This window comes from Gorilla gorilla, chromosome 7, assembly GCF_029281585.2.
Source record: "Gorilla gorilla gorilla isolate KB3781 chromosome 7, NHGRI_mGorGor1-v2.1_pri, whole genome shotgun sequence".
NCBI classification, from domain to species: Eukaryota; Metazoa; Chordata; class Mammalia; order Primates; family Hominidae; genus Gorilla; species Gorilla gorilla.
Window position 1 is genome coordinate 104350932 of NC_073231.2, and position 26246 is coordinate 104377177.

General features: G+C 36.4%; 1 protein-coding gene across 10 annotated transcripts in view; it reads right to left on the bottom strand.

The window, feature by feature from the left end:
* Window positions 1–26246, bottom strand: part of STK3 (serine/threonine kinase 3) — a 422170-nt gene that overhangs the window by 130448 nt on the left and 265476 nt on the right. For all 10 annotated transcript variants that reach the window (XR_008667625.2, XR_008667626.2, XR_010135011.1 and 7 more), the window contains 2 exons: window positions 23820–24012; window positions 2707–2882 (listed from right to left, as the gene is read on the bottom strand). Coding sequence is in view for 6 of the 10 variants with exons in the window: in XM_031013812.3 (XP_030869672.1) it covers window positions 2707–2882; window positions 23820–24012 (369 nt within the window). In the remaining 4 variants the exon portion in view is untranslated. The remainder of the gene's footprint in view (window positions 1–2706; window positions 2883–23819; window positions 24013–26246) is intronic.

Below are 26246 nucleotides of genomic sequence, written 5' to 3' on the forward strand. Positions count from 1 at the left end.
ATTTTTGTATATGGTGTAAAGTAAGACTCCAACTTCATTCTTTTGCATGTGGATATCCAGTTTTCCCAGCACGATTTGCTGAAATGCCTCTTCTTTGCCCCCACTGAATGGTCTTGGCACCCTTGCTGAAAATCATTTGACCATAGATGTGAAAAGTTTACTTCTCAGCTCTCTATTCCATTGGTTACATGTCTGTCTTTCTGACAGTATCACACTGTTTTGATTTCAGTAGCTTGGTAGTAAGTTTTGAAATCAGGAAACATGAGATCTTCAATTTTGTTTTTCTTTTTCAAGATTGTTTTGACTAATTAGGGTCCCTTGAGAATCCATATGAATTTTAGGATGAGTTTTTTCTAGTTTTGCAAAAAATATCATTAGGATTTTGACACAGATGACAATGACTCTGTAGATTGCTTTAGGCAATATTAACATCCTAACAATATTAAAGCTTATAATCTATAAATATGTCTTTTCATGTACTGATATCTAATTTCTTTCACCCATATTTTTGCAGTTTTCAGTGTACAAGTCTTTTACCTACTTGGTTAAGATTATTCCTAAGTATCGCATTCTTTTTGATGCTATTATCAGTGGACACTGTGCAGATCCTACGCTGATGTCAAGAGGCCTTACAACCTTGTTTTCACCTTCTTGGAAGGCTACTACTGCCACGTACAAACCCCAGGCTTGCCTGATGAGATCATATGACCTAGCCAATAGTTAGCACAATTGCCAACACATTTGGGAAGCAATTTTAGAGAGAGTGTTCAGCCCCATTCAAGCCAGCAGATGACTGCAGTCACTTAAGAAACCCCAGGTAAGCCCAGCAGAAGAAACACTTAAACCTAGACAAACTATTAACCTACAAAATTGTGGTTTTGATGAAAGTAAAATAGTTGTTATTTTAAGCCATTAAATTTTGGGGTGGTAGAAAGATTAACTGAAGCAAAATTAAATCATTTTATTTGCCATTTCTTAACCATGATAATTTATTCATTACTTTGTAGCTCATTTCAAAGTGTTTCTCAGTGCCCATTAAGATGTATTCCATACTATTCAGCCATAAAAAAGAATAAAATCTTGTCTTGTGAAGCAACATGGATGGAACTGGAGGCTATTATCTTAAGTGAAACAACTCAGAAACAGCAAAGTCAAATACTGCATGTTCTCATGTATAAGTAGGAGCTAAATAATGTGTACACAGGGACACAGAGTGTGGAATAATAGACTATGGAAACTTGGAAGGGTGAGAGGGGAAGAAGGGAGTCAGGGATGAGAAATTACCTAAAGGGTACAATGCACATTATTTGGGTAATGGTTACACTAAAAGTCCAGACTTCACCATGATGCAATATATCCATGTAAATTTAAAAAACAGCACTTGTACCCTTAAATTTATGCCAAAAAAAAAAGATTTATTCCAACTGACACAAGACAACTCTTTGAGGCTAAATACTCTAAATTATTCATTATATTCATGAATAATTTAAAGCTTAAATGTCAGCATTCTAAATAATTTATAATTTTAAAAAAGTAGATAGGTTAAAATGAAATCTTATTAGAACTAAAGATGTATTGATTTTCTTTTTCTAATTGCTTACTACAATATTGAAAAAATATTAAGTAGACATTGCAATGATGTTTGCAAGCTAACCTGTGAATTATACTGCTAATATTTGCTAGCAATTAGTACTAAATTTATTGGGGATAGATTTTGAAACTTTATTATCTGATTATTTAAAAACTCAATCACAATATTGAGGAAAAAAGGACTTAAAATATTTATAATTGCAAAGCATTTAGAGTCATGTTGTCTAAGCAAAATGGTTTATTATTACTTAAAAATTCTTAAATTTAAAAAATGTACATATTTATATATATCTAAAATTGTATTTACTTATCCATATGTTTATTAATAAATAAAACTATAAAGGATTATAAAGTTATTTTGTTTGGAAAAAAAAATCTTCCAGAACAATATGCAAAAGTAACATTATTATTTAAAATGTGCTTAAGTAAAAATTTACTCCATAAAATTTTCACTCCATTAAATAACTCATTTTGAGAATTTACTCTCAAGTTCTGGAAACAGTTACTTTAAAATAGTTCATCTGTATTTTATGCATTCTTTAAAAGAAGTAAGAAGAACCAGGGTAGAAGAAATAATGAGAAAATGTAACAAAATAGGTGATAAGGCAGTTTTATACTGAAGTTTATATGCTCCTAGGTACAGAATAGGACTATTATTTCTGAGGAACCAAGTGGAATTAACACTTACTCAAATAGAAACCAACTCATATACTTTAAAAATTGAAGCAAATTCTCAAACTCTATGTCATAAATACCTTTGCTTCATTAATTTTGGCAACTGAGTTTACTGAATGTCAGAAGTATCTCATATTTGCATTATTGAAAACATCCAAAATAGTTGTCATTTTAGTTTTAAGGAGTCCTGAATATTTATCTAAATTTGAGCTATGATTTATTTAACTATAAAAAAGTATTTCTCTGCAAGTACATTTCTATAAGCAAGCTACAGTTTCACAATTTCTCTAACCATGTATATGGCTGTATAATGAATATTAACATATGGTCTATAATTGTATATACATACACACAGCTCATATACATATGAACTATGCTTCTCAATTTGATGATAAAATATAGAAGAAGAAAACATAAATTGAAGAATTAAAATGTACTTACAAAGTCAAAGTCTCCATCTTGAGGAACTTTCCAGTTATCAGGAAAAACGTTTTTGGACATAGGGAAGGGTTCATGCATGTTCTGATTACAGTTTTCGTGACTCTTATTCTTGAAGTCTTGCTTATCAAAGTAGTCCATGAAAGATGGTCTTTGTACTTGTGGTGAGGCTGCATTTCCTTAGGTAAACAAAGAACATAAGGAAGGTATAAGTTCTTACATTTAAGGAAGTATTTTCTTTGAAGTATGATTTTTTTATGAAGCCATATAATAAATTTGCACTGGTCAGACTCAAGGCCAACATGATTAATTTCATAAAGAACAAACTGAAATAAAATAAGAATTAAAAAATACCTAGACCAAATAAAAATTAAGCTGATGATTAGGCAAAGGTCTGGAATGTTTAGATTGTAGAAACATTTCAGAAGTTTAGTAAAATCATTATCATAATTTTATTAAAAATCATTTCAGCTTTATTTCAAATTTCTCAAAGAAAGTAAATTTTAAAAACTCAAGTGTTTTTGGTGGGCTTTTTTTCTTTGCATTTAAGCCTGCATTGCTATTGTTATTGTACATTTTCAGCTGTAAGAAATTATGAGGACTTGGCTAGGCATGGTGGCCTGTAACCTCAGAACTTTGGGAGGCTAAGGTGGAAGGGATGCTTGAGCCCAGGAGTTCAAGACCAGCCTAAGCAACATAGTGAGACTCTGTCTCTATAAAAAATACAAAAAATTAGCCAGGTGTGGTGGCACCTATCTGTAGTCTCAGCTACTTTGGGGACAGAGGTGGGAGGATCACTTGAGCCTGGGAGGTCAAGGCTGCAGTGAGCCAGGATTGTGCCACTGCACTCCAGCCTGGGCAACAGAGCAAGACCCTGTTCAAATTAAAAAATATATATATATGAAATAAATAAACTTTAAAAAAATTTAAAAAAATCATAAGAACTTACTCAGTTTCCTCTTATATTTATCAAACTGCTTCCTCAGTCTTTCTGATTCCCTCTGTCCCTGGACTTTCATGGCTTCGCCTGCCACACTTACATCCATGTCTCCCAACACTACTTCTCTAGCCCAGACTTTGCGCCTAAGTTCCATAACTAACTTTGCTAGCTATTAGACAACTTAATCTGAGGTGAGTTGCCAATTAATTTACCAGTTCTAAAACTAAATTCAAGATCTTTCCCTTCAAACCTACAGCTCCCCCGACATATTCTATCTCCACTAAAGTCAACCTTATTTACTCAATCCCCAAAATAATAAAGTTGAGAATTAATTCAGACTCCTCCCTTCCCACCATAGCAAACTGATTATTAGGTCTTTTAATTCTACTTCTCAGTACAGTTAACTATAACCCCTTTTCTCTACTTATCATTGCAACTGTCTTAGTTTAGCTTCTAATCACTTCTTGCTTAGGCCATTGTAGCAGCCTCCAAACTAGTCTCCTTGCTTCCAATATCACAGTTTTGATTTTAATTTCCATCCTGTCAAAGTGGTGACCTTTCTAAATACAAACCAAAACACATCATTCTGCTCAGAATCTTTCAATGGCTCTTCATTTTTTATACTGAATGACTAAATAGGAAATAAATATTTGGAATAACTAGATTTTTAATCTGGCTATATTGGTCTTGATCAGCGGTTTTCAAATTGGATCCTTAAAGCCCCAGGGCTCCAAATAAATGTCCCAGAGACCACCAAGAAGGCACTTCCCATATAATTCTCCAAATAGAAAGTAAGCTACTTTCTTTTTTCTTTTCTTTTTTTTTGAGATGGAGTTTCGCTCTTGTTGCGCAGGCTGGAGTGCAATGGCACGATCTCAGCTCATTGCAACCTCCGCCTCCTCAGTTCAAGCAATTCTCCTGCCTCAGCCTCCCAAGTAGCTGGGATTACAGGCATGCGCCACCATGCCCGGCTAATTTTGTATTTTTAGTAGAGATGGGGTTTCTCCATGTTGGTCAGGCAGTAAGCTACTTTCTTAAGAATTTTTTGTGGGGAGTACACCTCCCCACAAGGGACCCTGATGGGCAACTGTAAGTTATAAAAAGTATTTTTAAAATGTAAAATTGAAATCTTTCCTTCTGTAATTTACACTCATGTTCCAAATAAATTCCTCTTTCGTATAACTGTCCCTCAAATATCTGAAGACAGAGGTAATGGCTCCTGTCTTGGCTGTCTATTTTTAATATAAAACATCCCCAGTTCCTTTCATAGGATATATGTTTCAGATTCATCATCAACTTGTTTACTTGCCTATGGAGACATTCTAGTCTCACTGTTCCTCTAAAAAGAAACATAATATTCATAACAGTCATCTGACCAACCTAGATTGCATTTGTAATAGTCCTAGCACAGTTGAAAACTACAGTTACTACTATGACAACTAAGTAACAATGTTAGTTGGGATGAGCTTTAAGGTCATTTTGGTCAAAAGAATGCGTGTTAAGACTTATTTTTAGTCTTTAAAAATATGAGGGAAGCCTAAATCGATGCCTACTTTATGTGGCAAATCACAGAGTCCAGAATTCTTAAACTTCAAAAAACAAAAGGGTGGGGTGAGGGAGATTGAACTGACAGGTAAACATCCTATCTCCTCTTTCCTTTCTCCCTACTTTTGGATCTCTATGTGTGTTATTTGACAGATTGGAAGCCTAGGTGAGGCGGCTTAGGTGAGGTTATAAGAGAGAGTGGTTAACGGTGATATTTATTCATTAAAACAATTCTGTCTCATTGCCTTAAAATAAAATGGTTTGCCATATCAAAACAGAGGTTTTATTGACTTCACCTTATGTGTTTTAAAATATTTTTTATAAGATAAAATTTACCATCTTACTTCTGGGTATATATCCGGAATTGAAAGCCAGGTCTTGAAGAGATATCTGTAACCCCATGTCTATTGCAGCATTATTCATAACAGCTAAAACATGGAAGCAAGCCAAGTGCCCATTAGCAAAATGTGAGGAAGGAAATTCTGACACATGCTACAACATGGATGAACCTTGAGGACATTATGCTATGTGAAATAAGCTAGTAACAAAAGAACAAAATACTGTATGATTCCACTTATGTCAGGTATTTAGAGTAGTCAACATCATAGAGACAGAAAACAGAATGGTGGTTGCTAGGGTCTAAGAGGAGTGGGAAATGGGGAGTCAGTGTTTAATAGGTACAGCAGTTGAGTTTTACAAGATGAAAAGAGTTATGGAAATTGATGGTGGTGATGGCTGCACAACTTTATAGAAGTGCTTAAGATTAATACTATTGAACTAGATACAGGCATATTTCGCAGTTATTGCAGGTTTGGTTCCAGACCACTGCAATAATGAGAATATCGCAATAATGTAAGTCACATAATTTTTTTGGTTTCCCAGTGCACATAAAAGTTATGTTTGTTTGTTTGCCTTCACAACGTCAATTTACTTAAAATTTTTTTTTTAACTTTTAAGGTCAGGGGTACATGTGCAGATTTGTTACACAGGTAAACTTGTGTCACGGGGGTTTGTTTTACAGATTATTTCATCACCCATGTATTAAGCCTAGTACCCATTTGTTTTTTCTGATCCTCTCCCTCCTCCCAGCCTCCACTCTCTGAAAAGCCCCAGTGTGTGTTGTTCCCCAGATGTGTCCATATGTTCTCATCATTTAGCTTCCACTTGTAAGTGAGAACATGCGGTATTTGGTTTTCTAAAAGTTATGTTTAGGAGTGACATCAGAAAGATGGCTGACAAGAGAGGCCTCGTGCTAGTCCACTCTCAACAAAAAAAGACCAAGGCAACAGATAAATAGCTAAGATTTGACTGGAGTGTCAGTGGGAGAACCCTGGAGAATAACAAGAGAGTGCAGAGGCACCTGTGCTGCTTAGAAGTCCAGTTTGGGGTGGCTGTGTGTTTCTTAAATAATACCGCAGTGAAGTTTGCTGTATCAGTTAACTCTTCCTTTCACAAAATGTTTCTCTGTAGCATGAGATGCTGTTTCGTAACATTTTACCCACAGCACAGTGTCTTTCAAAATTGTATTCAATCCTCTCAAACTCTACCACTGCTTTATCAACTGAATTTATGGAAAATTCTAAGTCCTTTGTTGTCATTTCAACAATGTTCACAGCATCTTCACAAGGAGTAGATTCCATCGCAAGAAACCACTTTCTTTGCTCATCCATAAGAAGCAACTCTTCATCTGTTCAAGTTTAATCATAAGATTGCAGCAAGGCAGGCACATCTTCAGGCTGTACTTCCAAGTCTAGTTCTTTCACTATTACCATCACACTTGCAGTTACTTCCTCCACTGAAGTCTTTAACCCCTTAAAGTCATCCATGAGGGTTGGAATGGACTTCTTCCAACCTCCTGTTAATGCTGATCTTTTTACTTCCTCCTATGAATCACAAATGTTCTTAATAACATGAAGAATGAGGAATCCTTTCCAGAAGGTTTTCAACTTACATGATCCAGATCCATCAAAGCAATCACTATTTACGGCAGATATTGCCTTATAAAATGTATTTCTTAATAATAAGACTTGAAAGTCTAAAATACTCCTGGATCTATGGGCTACAAAACAGATACTGTGTTAGCAGGCATGAAAACAACATTAATTTCCTTGCATATTTCCATCAGAGCCCTTGGGTGACCAGGTGCATTCTCACTGAGCAGTAACAGTCCAAAGATAATCTTTTTTTCTCAGCAGCAGGTCTCAACAGTGGGCTTAAAATATTCAGCAAACCATAGTGTAAACAAATGTGCTGCCATCCAGGCTTCATTATACCATTTATAGAGCACAGGCAGAGTAGAATTAGCATAATTTTTAAGGGCCCTAGGATTTTCAAAACAGTAAATGAACATTGGCTTCAACTTAGTCACCACCACCAGCCTGTCCTTTGAAGCTCTGAAGCCAGGCATTGACTTCTCCTCTGCAGCTAGGAAAGTCTTAGATGACATCTTCCAATAGAAGACTTGTTTATTCTATATTGAAATTCTGTTGTTTAGGGTAGCCACCTTCATCAATTATCTTAGCTACGCCTTCTGGATAACTTGCTGCAGCTTCTCCATCAGTACTTGCTGCTTCACTTTGTACTTGTATGGTCTGGAGATAGCTTCTTTCCTTAAACATCATGAACCAACCTATGCTAGCTTCAAACTTTTCTTCTGCAGCTTCCTTACCTCTTTCAGCCTTCCAGAATTAAACAGAGTTAGAGCCTTGCTCTGGATTAGACCTTGGCTTAAGGAAATGTTGTGACTGGTTTAATCTTCTATCCACACCACTCAAACTTTCTCCATATCAGAAAGGGAAAGGCTGTTTCACTTTCTTATCATTCATGTGTTCACTGGAGTAGAACTTTTAATTTCCTTTAAGAAGTTTTTCTTTGCATTCACAACTTGGCTGTTCGGTGCAAGAGGCCTAGCTTTCACCCAGTCTCAGCTTTCAATATGCCTTCCTCACTAAGTTTAATCATTCCTAGCTTTTGATTTAAAGTGAGAGATGTGTGACTCTTCCTTTCACTTTAGCACACAGAGGCCACTGCAGGGTTATCAATGGGCCTAATTTCAATATTGTGATGTCTCAGAGAAAAGGGAGGCCTGAGGAGAGAGACAGAGACAGGGTAATGGCCTGCTGGTGGGGCAGTCAGAACACATACTACATTTATCAATTAAATTCGCCATCTTATATAGGCACAGTTTGTTGTGTCCCAAAACAATTACAATAGTAGCACCAAAGACCACTGATCACTCACTGTAACAGACATAATAATGATGAAAAGGTTTGAAATATTGTGAAAAGTACCAAACTATGACACAGAAACACAAAGTGAGCACATAACATTGGAAAAACAGTGCCAATAGACTTGCTTGACACAAGGTTGCCACAAACCTTCAATCTGTAAAAAAACAGAATGTCTGTGAAGCACAAAAAAGCAAATTGCAATAATGAGGTATGCTTATGTTCAAAAATGGTTAAGATGGTGAATTTTAGGTTATATGTATTTTACCACAATAAAAAAAAATTTTTTAATTACCATCAAAAATGTGCCATTCAGTAGCATGAAGTATTGTGTGACCAATCTTCACCTTGCAAAATGGAGACTCTTGTACCCAATGAACAACTTGCCATTTTCCCCTACCTCTAGCAACCACCACTTTACTTCCTGTTTTTATGAATCTTACTACTCTGGATACGTCATATAAGTATAATCCATTAAAGTGTTTTTTTTTGTTTTTTTTTATGACTGGCTTATTTCACTTAACATAATGACCTCAAGGTTCATTCATGTTGTGGCATGTGTCAGCATTTCCTTCCTTTTCAAGGATAAATAACATTCAATTCTATGTATATACTATATTTTGCTTATCCATTTGTCTGTCAATGAACACTTGGGTTTTTCTACTTTTGTTGAATAATGCTCCTATGAATATTGTTGAATAATGCTCCTATGAACATGAATATAGAAATACATCTTAGAGATCCTGCTAATTATGTGGCTTTGTGTTATTCACTCTTTTTTAAATAAGTTTTTCTCTATGTGCAGATCTTTAGTTGCAAGTAATCTTATTTTTTAATATCTATCCAGAGGACTTTTTCACTTTCTAATGGGTGTTTTGATGGTTGAGCCTAATCTCTGATTAAATGAATGACTACAATACAATGTAAACATGTGAATAATATAATTATTGGTAAAAGTAATTTTTATTTTTACCCTATGAGTATGTTGTATGTATGTATGGATGGATGGATGGGTGGGTGGACTGACTGATTTGATTAACTGACAGGGTCTCTCCTTCTGTCTCCCATGCTGGAGTGCAGTGGCATGATCTCCGCCCACTGAAGGCTTGACCTTCTGGGCTCAAGCGATTTTCCCATCTCAGCCTCCTGAGTAGCTAGGACTACAGGCATGCATCGCCACACTTGGTTAATTTTTGTTTACTTTTTGTAGAGATGAGGTCTTACTATGTTGCCCAGGCTGGTTTCAAACTTCTGGACTCAAGCAACCCTCCCATTTTGGCCTCCCAAAGTGCTGGGATCACAGGTGTGGGCCACCATACCTCGCTGAGTTATGTCTTTTAAATGTGTTTCCATCTTTACTTTTCATTAAACCATAAGTTCCCTAATGTAGAATTCCAAATCCTTTACCTAAATAATTTCACAGATAACTCTATTAATTTGTGTTTTTGACTGTCTACCCAGATGTTCAATATCTATGAACAACAGCAGGAGCCATGTTACATGGTTTTTCATCATTACTTTTGAATTAGTAGACGCTATATGTATTTCATTACTAGCATTGGTGCACTGCTGATAATGTATTTGAGAAAGTATTGTGACTACTACAATTATTATTAGGTTGGTGCAAGTAATAACAGAATGATCTATCCCAGTAGAGTCAGAAAGAACCTGATTTTCAGAATATGCATGTATTAGTGGAAAAATAGAAAAAGACTCTCAACACAACTGTTTATCTAAGGACCAATTCTCTAATTACAGCTGTTCCAGCTTTAGATGGCTAGAAAATGTGACAAGACATCTGGGACCCAAATGGTACCCACTGTAAAGATATTGAGACATTCTATCAAATTTAAGATAGTATAAAACACCAATATTAGTGGTAAACCTTTAGAACTTAGAACACTCTCATATCTCACATTCAAAGCTCATGAAAAAGAAACTCCTTAGGGACAGTTCAGCATGAAAACAGCCAAGGCTGCCTTTAGATTTCCTGTCATAACAGACTTTACAAGTATGTTAAAAATGAACAAAATATATAGAAGGTGTAATATTTCAACGATCAATAAATATGCTAAAAATAAAGATATGGTGTTTATGGTGTTCATCTTCAACTTTGTTCCCTGAAATCAACAACAAAAATAGAAGTTGGTTAATTTGATGGGTTACATTACTGACATTTAGACAGAACACATACATTCCATTAACATTTTCAGCAGATTTTTAGTACCTTTGATTTGTCTCTAGGCTTCATCATTACAAGACGTATTTCTCTATATTCAGAATTGAAACTTGGTTCCCATGGTAACCTCTTATACCAAAATGGAGTCTAGGAATTTAACCTGTTATTCTCCATTTCTGCCCCATTTTGTAAGTTTAAAAAAATTACAAGTGTAGCTCAACTTACACATATTTTTTATAAACCAATTGAGTAAATCAAACCATAAAGCTGGGAGAAGGGGGATAATCCCTTAAAGAAATTCTTTGCTCAATATTCTTTTTGTTTCTTTTTCTTTTTAAAGGGAAGATTAATTCTGTAATAGAATTATATATTTAGTTGTAAGTTCTGTTTTCATCAAGAAGTCTTAAAATGTGTCACACACATAAATACATCTGAAAACTTTAACATTCAGTATTATATAATAAGGGTTATCAAGTTTGTCAAGGAAAGTCAGAATCAGGGAGGAGAGAAAAAATGGTTTCTTTAGAAACTAACTGCTGAAAAGTAAGAAACTCCTAAACCACCATTATCAACTGCATTTGATAATGAATAGAAAGGTTTCACTGAAGCGTATTTCTAGATAGCATTCTTTAAAAAGTAAATTTAGTACTTGTAGGTGCTTTGGTAAGAACAAAACAAAAACAATAGAAACTACAAAAAGCATGCATTGTGGCACTACTAATCCAGTGAAGACAACAGCACTCTGTGACCTATGTTCCTCCCCAGATCAACTTCCTCTCTCCACACCAAGCCAGGACCACATTGCTTTCATTAATTCTTTTTTTTTTCATCCAGCACTGGCTTCACTGCTGAGGCTCTCGTTATGGTCTTGTTTTCTCCTCAACTAGGGGATAAGAAACTCTTCATCCCAGAATCTTTACAAACTCCCCAGTGCTGTAATAAACAGTCAGGGTTCTCTTGATATACCACTGACTCTTACTTTGGACCTCTATCTGAGAAAATTCACCCAAACCATTATTGGAGTAAATTAAAAACTAATCTTTTCCTACCAGAAACTAACATTTACAGAGCACCTATTCTAATATGACCTACATATTAAGAGTAGCAGCATACACTGGGAAGGAGAAGGAGAAAAATCAAATCTCAGAAGTTGCTTTTTTCACTACAAAGAATAAAGTGGGGGAAATTTTAATCTTCTATAAAAACCTTCAAAACAGAAAGATGGGCTGAGCAGGCATTTCCTTTAGAAATGAGGAGAGTAAGAAAAAGGCTGAAGGAAAGACAATGTTCTTTTCTGCAATGAGTCAGAGAAGAAACAGTTTGATTACAGAGAAGTGGTAGCAACAGAAAGGGGAGAAGCAGACTACTCCTTGGTGTTGATTAAATAAAGAAAGGAAATTACTAGGAAATTTCATTCCAGGAATCTACTCTTCCAACCCCAACAGTCTTGAGCATGCTCCTGACAACATCCCAATCAGGCGCTTCTAACTGAAGTCACATAAGCCACCACCAATGTCGTAGTGTCTCAAAGTGAAAAATTTGCCTCCCTAATATCTATAATCCCTAGCTTCCTGACTAGGGGTGAGAAAGTATCTATCTCATTGGAAAAAGTGGCCACGTAATACAATTCTGGCTAATGACACATAAAAATAAGGGTTTAGGCCAGGTATGGTGGCTCATACCTCTAATCCCAGCAGTTTGGGAGACTGAGGCAGGAGGATTGCTTGAGGCCAGGAGTTTGAAGCTGCAATAAGCTATGGGCTATGATCACAAACACCATATTCCAGTCTAGATGACAAAGTGAGACCCTTCTCTTAAAAAAAAATCAAGTAAGGTTTTCTAGGAAAGTTCTGTTTTCTTGATATAGGCACAATCCTTTCTGTTTTTTGCTCTTTTCTACTGCCTGGAATACAGACTTGATGGCTAGAGATCCTACATTTACTCTGCAGGCAGGAGAACAAGCATAATACCCTAAAGATGGTGTCACAGAAAGGATTTCTAATGACATCATGAACTCACTCTGCCAGTGCCGGATACTCTGCTTTTGGATTTCTCATCAAATGAGAAAAGAAATTGATCTTATTTTGTTTAAACCACTGTTATTTGGGTTTATTGGTACATACAGTCAAATTCAGTCCTTAACTGATACATTTCTATTCCCAAACGGAGGATGTAGGGAGAAGCAGAAGGAGCAGCAATCTTCAGTTTCACTGCAGAAACATCCCAATTTCAAACTTGAAGTCCACTATTATACAGAGTAGTTTAAATATCACTACGTCTCAGATACATTATAGTTTTAAAGGTTTTTTTACAGGCTGACCTAAAAAACCTATGGCAAAATGCCTTTTGGCTTCCATACTCAAAAATTTTAAAAATAACCCACTCCTAAGATAAAAATAAACATTCTTACAGAGTTAACAAAAGTTTTAAAAGCAACTTAAATAAAAGAAGGAGTCCATTCTGTTAGATTTTTCTTTTTGGATGATTTAATAACAAGATACTATTAACCAAGATATGTTTACACTTAATTTTTTATTCAAATGTATGTGCTTATACTTCTAAATATTTTCCATTGCTTAATTTAAAACCTAGTATTAACATTTAAAGTATCTCTTTGTCATACACAAAAAAAAAGATTAAAAAACAATTTTAAAAAAATTTTAAAGAGGAAAACAGGTTAGGTTTGTTTTAAAAGTTAATGGGAGGGGGCAGCTGCAATTGCCCAGTAATGTTTAACTACACAATATGAAACACATGCCACAATGTGCAGCTGAGTCTCCAGGGAGATACATGTTCACAGAAGTGGGACAGAGAGGATGATGTTTCTGAGTTACAATTTATTAAAAAAAATACTAGGCTCTTCAATGAGAAAATAAAGCAGGAAATCTCAAGATAGTAACCACTGTCATATGTGATGTGGTTGCTATGGCAAATACTTTTTTTAAGCAGAAAAAGAATAATCACATAAAATTGACATCAACTTCTCCAGCTGCAGCCGAATTCTGACCCCAGCTTACAAAAACATTTTATTTTAACAATAATTTTAACGTTCAGAATTACCTAGTTCCTCAATTTTGGCCCTAATTCCTTCAACTAGTTGCTCATGGAACTAAAAACCTATTAGCAATAAAGAATAAAGTAACTATCATTCATTCTCTTTGTGGATAAGAAATTTTAAAGAAAAAGGTTGCTTTTCATCTCCTTCATGCATCCCCAAAACATTTACAAGTAAACTAAATTGTGAGAAATATAATACCGTAGAAAATATGTCAGTCCACCCACAATTATTCATTAAGTTTCCTAATTTGCACATCTTCTAAACAAGTAAAAAGTCCTCATAAAAATTTAAATATATAAAGTAATTTTTAAAAATACTTTAACAAAATAATTTATTTAATTCTTAACTTCTTAGCATGATTATGACAAAGATATTCAAGTTTAGAGAATAAAATAACAATCATAACTTTAGCAAAGTATGTGTCAACATCAAAAAGATTTATGAAGATTACCTAATTTGTTCTTCTAAAAATATTTTAAGATGTGGGTGGTTCCACCTCATTAATGGCCTTGGAAACGTGTCCTTTAATTTGTTGCCAAGAGTATAGTGAATACATATAAAAACCAGGATGTTAACACAGAAGCTACTGACATCAGTTTTTTCCTGAACTTCACCATACTGTATTTGAAAACAAAGAAGGATAAACATAACATGGAGAAGGTCCACGGATTATTCATAAAAGATTAAAAAGCTTAGAAAATAATACCTGCACAAAGGTTAAAGAGACTGAAATTATTCAGCCAAGAAAAGTCAAGTCTGAGAAAGAACTTAATAAGTATCCAAGTATTTATGAAGGGTTCTTTGCACAGAAAATAGTGACCAGCTGTTTTCAATCTCCAATGAAGGCAGAATAGAAGGAAACAAAAATTGAAGCCCAAAGATTTTAGTTAAATAAAAGGAGGGAGTTCCTGTGCGAGTAATGAATATTGTAATGGTCACTGTATCTATGAAAATGCTTTCTTCAAAGGCCTGTACAGGAAAGACATTTTCATTTTTACAGGGAAGACTAATATTTACATCCTTGTGTGTGTTTTGTGCTAATAAAAGAGGTATCCTACAACCAAAATGCATACACCAGCAGGTCTGAGCTGGGTTATACTTCGTTAAACATCCCACGGACCAAGAGCACACAGAATAGTAGACTATATTCAGTGCCCACAGGGAACTCCAAACCACTGCAGCCACACCTTACCTGGATTCCTCGTACTTTTGTAAAGGAAAATGAACGATTTCTAATTGCCCAGAAATACGATGGGTATTTGCACCCAGCTGCAAGAGGGACCTGTAGTTTACTGCTGTCACCTTTATTGTCATATCCCGGGCAACATTAACCTCCTAAGTTAAAGAGGAATGGAACAGTTTTTCATAAAAGAATGGTAAGTGAGAAAGTAGTTCCCCTACACATTCTCCTACCCTTGCCAATTATTTCTTGGCATCTAAAATTCCATCCTTAGTGATTTACTCCTGTGGCTCAAGGCTGTACGATTCTGGGGGAAAATGTATTTCATGAGCATTAAACATTATTAGGCATTTTATTCCTGTGTATCTGGTCTTTTTCCAAAACAGATTTTGGGGGAAAAAAGGAAGGAAGGAAAGGATATGAGAACTGAGAGAAAGATATTACTAAGCAAAGAATACGGCATGGAAGCAGATGCTCAGAACAAAACAAATTGCCTCATACTTAACGATTTTGTCTAGGAACAATGGATGAACCAGGGAGTAGAGTCAGTCTTCTCTTCTTGGTATCTCTCCTCAACTGACACTAATATCTAGTATCGTTTCCAGAGTAACTCCTAAAAAGCTAAAGCAGAACTTCATTTGCTTTCTCTTACTAATTAAGTAAAACTGCATATATGTGCTGTCCCAAATAAACTCTGAAATTTTCAAAATCAACAAATACTATATTCATATACAGGTAAGACATTTTTAAAATGTATATTTAGTAAATATTATTTAACCCAGTATTTAAGAAATGATAAACATTTATGAAAGGTTAATATAAGTAAATAATATACAACCTAAACATAACCAGTTATTTCTCCACCCATTCTTTTTTGTTTTTCTGAGACAGAGTCTTGCTCTGTCGCCCAGGCTGGAGTGCAGTTGCGCGATCTCAGCTCACTGCAGCCTCTGCCTCCTGGGTTCCAGCGATTCTCCTGCCTCAGCCTCCTGGGTAGCTGGGATTACAGGTGCATGCCACCATGCCCGGCTAATTTTTGTATTTTTAGTAGAGACAGGGTTTCACCATGTTGGCCAGGCTGGTCTCGAACTCCTGACCTTAGGTGATCCCCCTGCCTTGGCTTCCCAAAGTGCTGGGATTACAGGCGTGAGCCACTGCGCCCGGCCTCTCCACCCATTCTTAATACAACATGGTCTCCACCTACATCGCCATCCAGCTGCCTCTCTGTTCAATGTGCTCCAGTGTATCTCCAGCCTTCTTAAATACTCCAGGTAAGTTCTAAACACAATACTCCAGGTGAGTTCTGGCTCCTGAGAGCAGAGGGAAGCTGTTTATTTCCTTGTTCTAAAAAGTGGTTATCTGTCCTAGCTGCACCTCAGAAGCACTTGTAGAGTTTTTAAATTTTAAAAAATGTATTTTAAAAGCAGAGATGCCCAAGTCCTGCTCTAGTCTTCAGACCAGCATCTCTGAAGAGCGACTGTTACAATACATACTTGTGAGGCTGGTTATTTGGACCCAAAAGCAGGGTTTATCTTGTAAATCAAGCCCACTGCTCCAGCCCGTGGTGATCTTTTAGGATCCTCATTCTATCCTATAACATATTTTTATTTTGTTCCACTTCGTGTTATTTGCAATTCTGATGGACCCTCACCTTATAGCTTCATCCAAGTTTCTATGAAAAATTTTGAGCTAGCCAGGGCTGGAGGCCGAGGTCCTGTATCACAAAATGAGAAATCTTCTGGTAAACAATTTATTATTTAACATTGTAGTCGACTGAAATTTAGCAACCACTGCCGTGTGCCCCTAGTGAGCCTTTGTATCATAGAGGCTAGAGAGCTGAACACCACATTTCTCAGAATTCCTTGCAACTAGAGTTCTGGGTAAGTGCATTCTTTCACAACTGGCGTGGAGGGGGAGGAGGGGAAGGCAAACAGAAGCTATATGCCTGCTAGTTTAGTTATTTCCTTCTTACAATCCCTGTCATGGAGGCTTGATTATTTACAGCAGCATTCTAGCATCTAGTCACCAGTTTCACAGGTACTGAGGAGTGGTTGCAGTAATATTTAGTAGCTTTCTAATCCCTAAATAGCAGTGAGGGTTGATTTCAATCTGTATTACTAAACTCAGCGGCGCCAACGGCAGCCTCTGGATTGCTATTCCTCGTTGTGGCAGTAGTAGTTGTTCCTTATATGCTCACTTTTGTGGTGTTGTGGGAGTCACTCCTGAAGCCTATGCTACACAGCCTTCTCCTCTAGGCTTTCCATTGATTTTCTTAACTTCTACATCTTTAATATGGCTTGGCTCTATGCCCCCACCTAAATCTCATGTTGAATTTTAATTCCCAATGCTGGAGGGGGGACTGGTGGGAGATGATTGGATCATGGGGGTAGTTTCTAACGGTTTAGCACCATCCCCCTAGTGCTGTCTCGTGGCTGAGTTCTCACAAGATCTGGTTGTTTAAAAGTGTATAGCACCACCCCCTTTGCTCTTTCTCCCGTTCAGCCATGTAGGACGTGCCAGCTTCCCCTTCCCCTTCCACCATGATTGCAGGTTTCCTGAGGCCTCCCTAGCCATGCTTCCTGTACAGCCTGCAGAACCATAAGCAAATTATACCCCTTTTCTTTATATATTACCCAGTCTCACATAGTTCTTTATAGCAATATGAGAACACATTAATACAATCTCTGACTTAAATTTCTTTGTGTGTGGAATACCTAGAGTAGTTTCTGTTTCCTCCAATAAACTCTCACTGATATAAGCACATTTGAGTATAACCATTGCACTCTCATAACAGGACCACCAGCTAGGTCACACTACATAGTGTCTACAAGGATATCATGAAAGACCTTGTCAAATACTTTCCTAATATCCTAAGATACAATATTCAAACTCTGCATTTTCTCTGACCTTGAAGTTTAGCAATGCTGTCAAAAAAGGAAATTATATTATTCTGATATGATTTCTTCTCAGTAATCTATGCTGACTTATAACGATCCTGATCTTTCCTAAAGGACTCTTAAATGTTCTAGAATCCTGCCCAAGAGGGACATTGAGCTCACTGGCCCCAGAGAAGTGATGTGATTCTAGTGTCAACCCTGTGTCTATATACTGGTTCCATCACTTGCTAGGAAATCTTGGACAGCATTCCCAAGTCTCAGTTTCCTTAGTGCTAAATGGTAGTGAAATGCTATTTTATAGGATCCTTGTGAGGAGTAAATAAGATAACATATACAAAATCCTAAGCACAGTGTTTGGCCTGTAGTAGGAGCTCAATTAGTAACAGCTATAACCTGAGAAATTCACCTTTTTCTCCATTTCCAAAAATAAAATAAAATAAAATGTAAACGTACTTTTATACTTCCATGATACTCTCCTCATTTTCTCAAAGAGATGTCAAATTTCACAAACAGTGGAAAACAGTTCTCTCATCTCAAGTCGTATCAATAGATATTATCAAACATACTCTCGGTCAGGAGATGCCAAGTGCGCTGAGTACTTCTCTAGCATTTGCTCATCTTGCCATTCAAACCCCTCTTATTCATGTTGATGCTACTCAGTTCATTTTGGAGATCATCATTCTCTATAGAAGCCCCTTTGACTAGCTTACTAAAAAAAGAGAGATGGAGCAAGGTCTTGGAGGAGGCAGGGAAAGGTGGAGGCAAGAATTTGCCGTGGGAAGAACAGAGTTGCTCGATAGCTCAGCATCTCCGGTCCCAGGAAGATATGATTTTTGTCACTGTATGGGAAGCAGGGCTGACAATGCCCAGGACTTCCCGGATGCTCCCTCTTATCAAGTTGTTGGAAGGATAAATTAATAGGGTGGACAGATGAATATTATCCTTTATTGATTATCAACTATATTTAAAACACTGCTAGGCATGTTTTGAATTTACCTAATACACACACCTGCACATATACACACAACAGAGAGACAAATATATATCACTGAAACTCAGACAGAATTAAGCAACACAATTACTAAATGATTTGGCTTCACATCCCATGCTCTTCACTATGCCACATCATTTGTTCAGAAAACATTTCATGAACTCTTACCAAGTGCTAGGTATTGTATTAGGCATCAAAAATACAGTGGGAAATAAACAAAAGCACACGCTCACAATAAAGCATGACTGTGCTGTAAAAGTGAAAGCTTGGGGTGAGATGGGAGCCTATTAGAGGGGCACTTATTCCTAACCTGGATAGAGGAAGCAACCTCTTAACTGAGCCTGAGTGAATGAATATGATTTAGCAAAAGAAGCATAAATCCCACAGGAGGATTTAGGCATTGCAAGTGGCCAAAGGTAAAAAAGCTCTGTAAGAGCTGAGAAGCTGGAAGAAGGATGAAGAGGGAATAGAAAGGTAAGTAGGAACCAGAGCATATACTGCTTCTTAACTGGTGTTGAGCTTTAGCCTGTAAGCAATTGGTAGTCACTGGGAGGGCATAAGCAGAAGAGAAATGTGCTGAAATCTGTATGGTGGGGAGGGAATGAAGATTGGAGGCAGAGGATCAGTTTAGAAGCCTCACAAGTGAGAAACTATGAGGACTTGCACTAAAGAAATGCAAGCAGAGATCATGAGAAGAGGATAGGGATATTTAGGGGGCAGAACTGATGAGATGTTACTTCCATGAAGGGTGAAGGAAGAAACGGAAATTAAGAATGACTCAATTTTTCAACCTTATTCCAAAGACCACATTTAAAACACCTATACAGCTTCTCTAGGTACTTGCATGATAACATTTCACTTTTTTTCTGTAAAGTAGGGAGCAACGTCATCTACTGAAACTGAGATGGGAGGCAGCAAGAAGAGATCTAGTGAAGATCTAAACTAGCCACTCTGTAGAATGAGGAATTGCTGAACAGAGAAACACAGGCCTCCAGGAAAGTGGAGGGCCCAAATGGGGGAGAAGGTCTTGATCTGGCAGCCCTCATCTGTGCACATGGAAGATTATCTCCAGCAGCACTCAATAGCCAGGGTAAAGATGCAGAGAAGATGAACACTGAGACTGGACCATATCAAAGTTTTCCAGAAGAGGCAGAAAAGACAAGACATTAGGGCAGAGGAGTTTAGAATATAAGAGAGTGGCAGAAGCAATGAAATATAGCCTCTAAGAGGAGTTTAGAATATAAGAGAGTGGCAGAAGCAATGAAATAATGAAATATAGCCTCTAAGCTGGATATAGAAGTGAAGGGAGGGTGTGCTAATAAAAAGAAAGCAGACTAGGAACTAGGGTCAGGGAACTAGAGGGCTCTCGTGATAGCATTTCCCAAAATGTGTTTCTCAGATACTTATTACACAGGATGTTAATCACTGATATGTTCCTCATTAAAAGCTTTTCATGGTCAAATAAGTGAAGGAAAGCTTGGGTAATGTAATTTTTAAACTGTTTCCTTCCTGTACTATTTGCATTTAATAAGTTAATAATATATACTGTAGTTCTCTAATAATTTATCTCTAGGATAAATATGCATTTCCCAAATACTTCTGATTACTGTATATTATTTATCTACATTTATCAGAGAATTTCACTGAATGGGTATCTTAAGGAACACATTTTCAGAGGGTCTGCTCTGTGAAATGAGAAGCAGGGATGGTAGAACACTTGAAAAGAAAGTATCTTACCAAGGCAGGAGGTTTACCTGAAAGTTCTCTTAGCTTCCAGAGCTATGTATCTTTAATTCTACTATAACACACACACACACACACAGCTTGACTCTGACTCTACTGTAATTAGTATTCATTCATGAAACCAATATTCCAAGAGCATGTACTATTATGTGGCAGAGGAGATTTATACAGCATTCTTACCAGGACAAACTTTGTGACTTATCTGGGGAAACAACAGATACACACATGAAAAATAAAAACCTGGCTGGAAAATATGGCTCTTCCTCAGATACCCATAAGACATAGTTTCCCCCCAGGGCAACTAGTGCTACCAATCTAGCCACAGCTCTGTAAGATCAGAAAGTTCCTCCATAAAAACAGAGCTAACTGAGTAGATCTGAGCTGAACAAACTAAAAAGCCCCAGTCTTTCTTTGCTGAAGCTACTACTCTCCCAGAGTCACCCATGATGAAATAATCTCTCCTACCCCATCAGTTTGATGACATAGATTCTTGACGTGGTCCTAATCTACTCCAGGATAAGAAATCCTAAATTAATTTTCTTGAATGATAACCAACCTGCTTTTACCCAGTGTCAAGCATTCAGAATTCCAACTGGCACAGACTAGTATGGATAAAGCATAATCCATAAGGAAGAAGTAGAGATCCACGTGTAAATACTGGCTAGTGCCAGACTGTGAAGGATCTTGGTGACACAGCTGAAGCCTGGACATTCCATGGGGAATGAGGACGCCTTAGGGATATCTGAATAGGAAGACTGGGAGCGGGAGGGTAAAAGTAATGCCATCATTGCTAAAAACAGGTTTAGAAAGTTATTCTTGGGACATGCCCATAGGGTCCACGTCCATTTTTTAAAAGGCAGATCAAATTTTAAAATACTTTTTGTCATTTTTCTCCACTTCCCTTTAAAGGGTCTGTGGGTAATTTTCCTTCCTAGAGGTAAGGAAAATAGGCCCATAATTTCTAGCTTCATGGTTAAAGGTATAAAAGAGAAAGTGTAAACATAATTTAAACTGACAAGGATGTTAAATCAGGCAACTCACTTGAAACTCCAATGGAAAAAGAGATGAAATTCTAAATCTTCAGTACACATTGTAGAGATTTTAGAAAACCAAAAATAATATACTGCTATCATCTTATTAGGGAACAAAAATGCTAAAGACACATTAGCAAATGTGGCTTTGACTGATGTGACATAAGCTGAGACCTCATACCAACTAATTTAAGAAGTTTTAAAGATTTAGATCACGAGAAAAACAAAACGACAATAATTATGTGGTTTCAGAAAAAGTAAGTCTTCCCTCAATAACTTCTTCACATACTTTACTACTGCTATACTACAATATGACAATCCCTAGGAGTTATACTAACATCACTTGATTAGAATTTTGGAAACACAGAAGTCTCACATTACAGAATGATGTCTAACTTGTAGAAACAAAAAACACAGAAAGTTGGCTCATGGGATTTAAAATTTGCTGAGGTCCATAAAACAACTGCAGCTATAAAAACCACTATCTGTTCAACTTCAAAACTGGTTTTCACTAAAATCTCTGTGACAAAAAGTCATACCTATACAATCAGTTATAACAAAATTATACCATGTATTGATTTTTGTGGATGTCAAATCTAAAAGTCACTACACAAAATGTGTAGAAATCTGTGGTATAATTTTAAAGTATGATGTCGGAAACATCATCATTAGTCTCTCTTCCTTGAAATATAATACACTGCAATCTAAATGAATTAGATTCTATAAAGACTCATTTTTCTTAACTATTATATATATGCTGATGTTCAACTATATGACTGCATGAAAAGTTGTTCATATAGCTTCATAAGGAGCTCAGTAACTCCCTAAAGACACAAAAAAGCACTCAATGATCTAATTGATCTGTTAAGAATCATAAAATTTGAGTTAAAAATTATATCAGCTTATGGAAAATTGATACTACATGTTGATGAAAAATGTGTTAACTGTTTTATCACAGAGTCTTTGTGATCCACTTGTACCCCAACACTAGCTGGTTCTGGAGGCCATAAGACCATCCTCTGCAGTGGAGTGAGGCACGTTACGAATGCAGAAAACTTACTCTAGTCAGATGCCCGCTAGGAATTTCAGGAAATCCAAGATTTAGGCTGCTTTCCAGGAAAAAGGCACAGAAGACCCACCAATGGCAGGAGATAGAAAATTCATACTCCACCCCCAGGATTATGGCAATGTAGCAATCTATTACATTTTGTGCTTCACTATCCTCTCTATCCAAAGTACATATGCAACCATAGTGGGCTACCCAGAACTAGAGAATGTGAAGAAAGCAGCAGTACTGAGCCACGTGACTTGAAGCTATGGGTCAGACCTCACGGGGGAGTAGCAAAAAGAAAAGGGTGGGCAAAAAGGAAATGGAAGTATCTGAGAGAAAATTCTGGTACCCATTTTGCAGTACCAGCAAATCACTTGAATATTTACAATTTTCTAGGTTCTACAATGCTAGAAATCATGTAATTCTGCTGTTCTGCCATTGAGAGGCAATACTCTTCAGTGGAAAGCAGCCTAGTGCTTGCTTAGACTTTGACACTAACCACACAGGACTAGGGTAGGAGCAGGACAGGAAGAAAAAGGTCAGTTGGTGCTAAGAGAAAATTCGTTTTTGCCTATAACTGTGAAATCACAATGACCTACGATGTTAACTGCAGTATCTTAAAAAACTGTTTTTAAAAAAGAGAAGTGCTATTCTGTGAAAGCATTCCTATTGTCATCACTTTGTAAGCAACAGAGGTCAGACAGAATGTTTGATCATCATTTTAGCCACTGCAGCACCCCCAGCACTGTGCCTCACATATGATAAGCAGCAGTAAATATTTGTGGAACTGAATCTTCTGTATGAGCATCCCTGTCTCTTAATCCTTCTTTCTAGTGCTTCTTATTTTCCCACCTTATTTCTTTCCATAGCTCACACTGCTCTTTGTGGTTTAACTGATAATTTGGACAACATAAAATAATAGTCTGTTGAATTTACTGGAAGATAATTTTAGGTTCACTTTTTTAATTGGGAAAGTAAATGTTAGGAACATTATCTTTTTCTCTCTAAAATACTTTGCAAATTAAGCTGTGGGTTAGCAACCTTCAACAGAAAAAAGTTCCCTAACTCTAAGTTGAAGATGTGTTGTTTTCTGCTATATTAAAATACAATTTTAAAAAGGTGACTTGTGCCATACTCTTTTTTACTGTTACATAAATCTAAGAAACAAAATTTTCCACAATTGGCTATAAAAAATAACACAGAACTAGCTTGGTTCCTATAAAAGTATCCTTTCAAATTAGAAAACTAATATTCAATGTAAAAAAGCCACATACTTTTCATAGTTCCATCTTCTTCTTCCTCATCCTCACTGTTTATCACCATGGTCCCCAAGTCGGATTCCAACATCGTGCTATTATGTTCAATCATGGTCTGGGCCCCTTCACTCATCGTGCTTGTGGCCCGCATGGTGCCCACACTCTCCACACTAGTCTTCACCATGGTGTGGGAATCCAGCTCATCTTCATCCTGCAAGCAAAACACTGCAATGAGGGAAGACTTTTCTATGACAGCTGGATTCTTAATTCTTAACAAGAGAATGAATATATTATAGTTTTAATACTTATTAAAAATACTATTAGTACTGATTTTAATATAAATATATACATACAAATGTTATTTTAAGAGTGAAAATTATTCAAAATAACCTAAAGCTTTAGGTAATTACAGATCAAGCAACAGAAACTGATGAAGTAGAAGGCTGCTAGTTGCTTTTAAAATAAGGATTAAGATAGGTAAACTATCAGCAAATGCATAACAAAGAATATGGTGACAAAATAACTAAATATATATGAGAGCACCTTTAAGACAGAACACATTGACACTTTGTATTATAATGGGCATAATGATGTCTATAACCTTGTAAAACAGCCATTAGCTTTTTCTTTTAAATTATGGCAAAATATACAAATACATACATATAAAATTCACCATTTTAACAATTTTTAAGTGTATAACTCTGTAGCACTAAGTATATTTACAATGTTGTGCAACCACCACCATTATACGTTTACAGAACTCTTCATCCCCCCTTTCCCCAGCCCTGGCAACCTCTATTGTACTTACATGAGGTATCTAGAATAGGCAAATTCATGAGTACTACTATTCATATCATAGTACTAATTCATAATTACTATTATACTTATGAATTTGCCTATTCTAGATACCTCATGTAAGTGGAATCATACAATATATTTCACTAAGCCTAATGCATTCAAGATTCATGCGTATTGTGGTAGAAAAATTTCATTCCTTTTTAAGGCTGAATGATATTCCATTGTATGAATACACCACATTTTGTTTCCCTGTTTATCTGTTGATGGCCATTTGGATTGCTGACACCTTTGGCTACTGTGAATAGTGCTAATGTGAACACTGACCTACAAGTATCTGTTTGAATCCCTATTTTCAGTTTGGTTGGGTATCTACCTAGAAGTACAATTGCTGGATCACATGGTAACTTCATATTTAATTTTTTAAGTGTCCAAACTGTTTTCCACAGTGGCTATACCATTTTACACTCCCACCAGCAATGCACAGGATTCCAACTTCTCCACATCCTTGGCAACACTTGCTATTTTCCATTTTTAAAAAATAATAGCCAACCTAATGAACATGAAGTATTATCACATTGTAGTTTGATTTGCATCTCCCTAATGACTACTGATGTTGAGCAATCTTTTCGCATGCTTATTAGCCATTTGTATATCTTCTTCGGAGAAATATCCATTTACCCATTTTAAAATGGGTTGTTTGGTTTTTCTGTTGTTATTACAAATTCTGGATATTAATTCCTTACCAGAGATATAATTTGCAAATATTTTCTCCCATTCTGTGTGCTTTTTACTTCATTTATAGCGTCTTTTGATGTAAGTTTTTAATTTTGATGAAGTCTGATTTATCAATTTTTTGCTTTTGTTGACAAATCTCAGCTCTTAAATGTTTCACAGAAGAATCAAGTCAGTAATAAAAGTACAAATTAAAAGTGCTCTTTAGAACATTCACCAAAGATATACTGGAATAGGGTCATAAAAATAAATTAACGAATCCTGTTTGAAAGACCAACTGATAATCACAGTGCTTTGGGAGGTCAGGGCAGAAGGCCAGGAGTTTGAGACCAGCCTAGGCAATGCAGCAGGACCTTGCCTCCACAAAAAATTTAAAAATTAGCTGAACACGGTGGTGTGCCTGTAGTCCTAGCTACTTGATGGGCTGAGGCTGGAAGATTGCCTGAGCTCAAGAGTTTGAGGCTACAGTGAGCTATGATGGTGCCACTGCTCTCCAGCCTGGGTGACAGAGCAAGACCCCATTTCAAAAAGAAAGAAAGGACCAAAGAATCTGCTATTTAGAAAAACTTGATTATGCACTGAAATTCATTTATATTTATTCCATTTTTAGTAGAAACATATAAGCAAAATCTAGTTCTGGCAGAGGTCAAAATGCAAATCTGAGAACATCAATGTTGAGTTTCAGCAACTTGGGTTGTATAATAAAACAACAGTTGGACAGCTGTTTGATACCTTTCCTCTTCCTAAACCTACATGCTAAGCTTGGGCATTAGGTCTCAAAGTCATTTGCGCTTCTTTCATGATCCTTTCTTTTAGAAGACCTCTTCATTCTCATGCCTTCAACTATCTAATAAGTCGAGGAGTCTCAAATCCTGAAATCTTCCTATGTCTTTACTTATTACGTAAATACTTAAT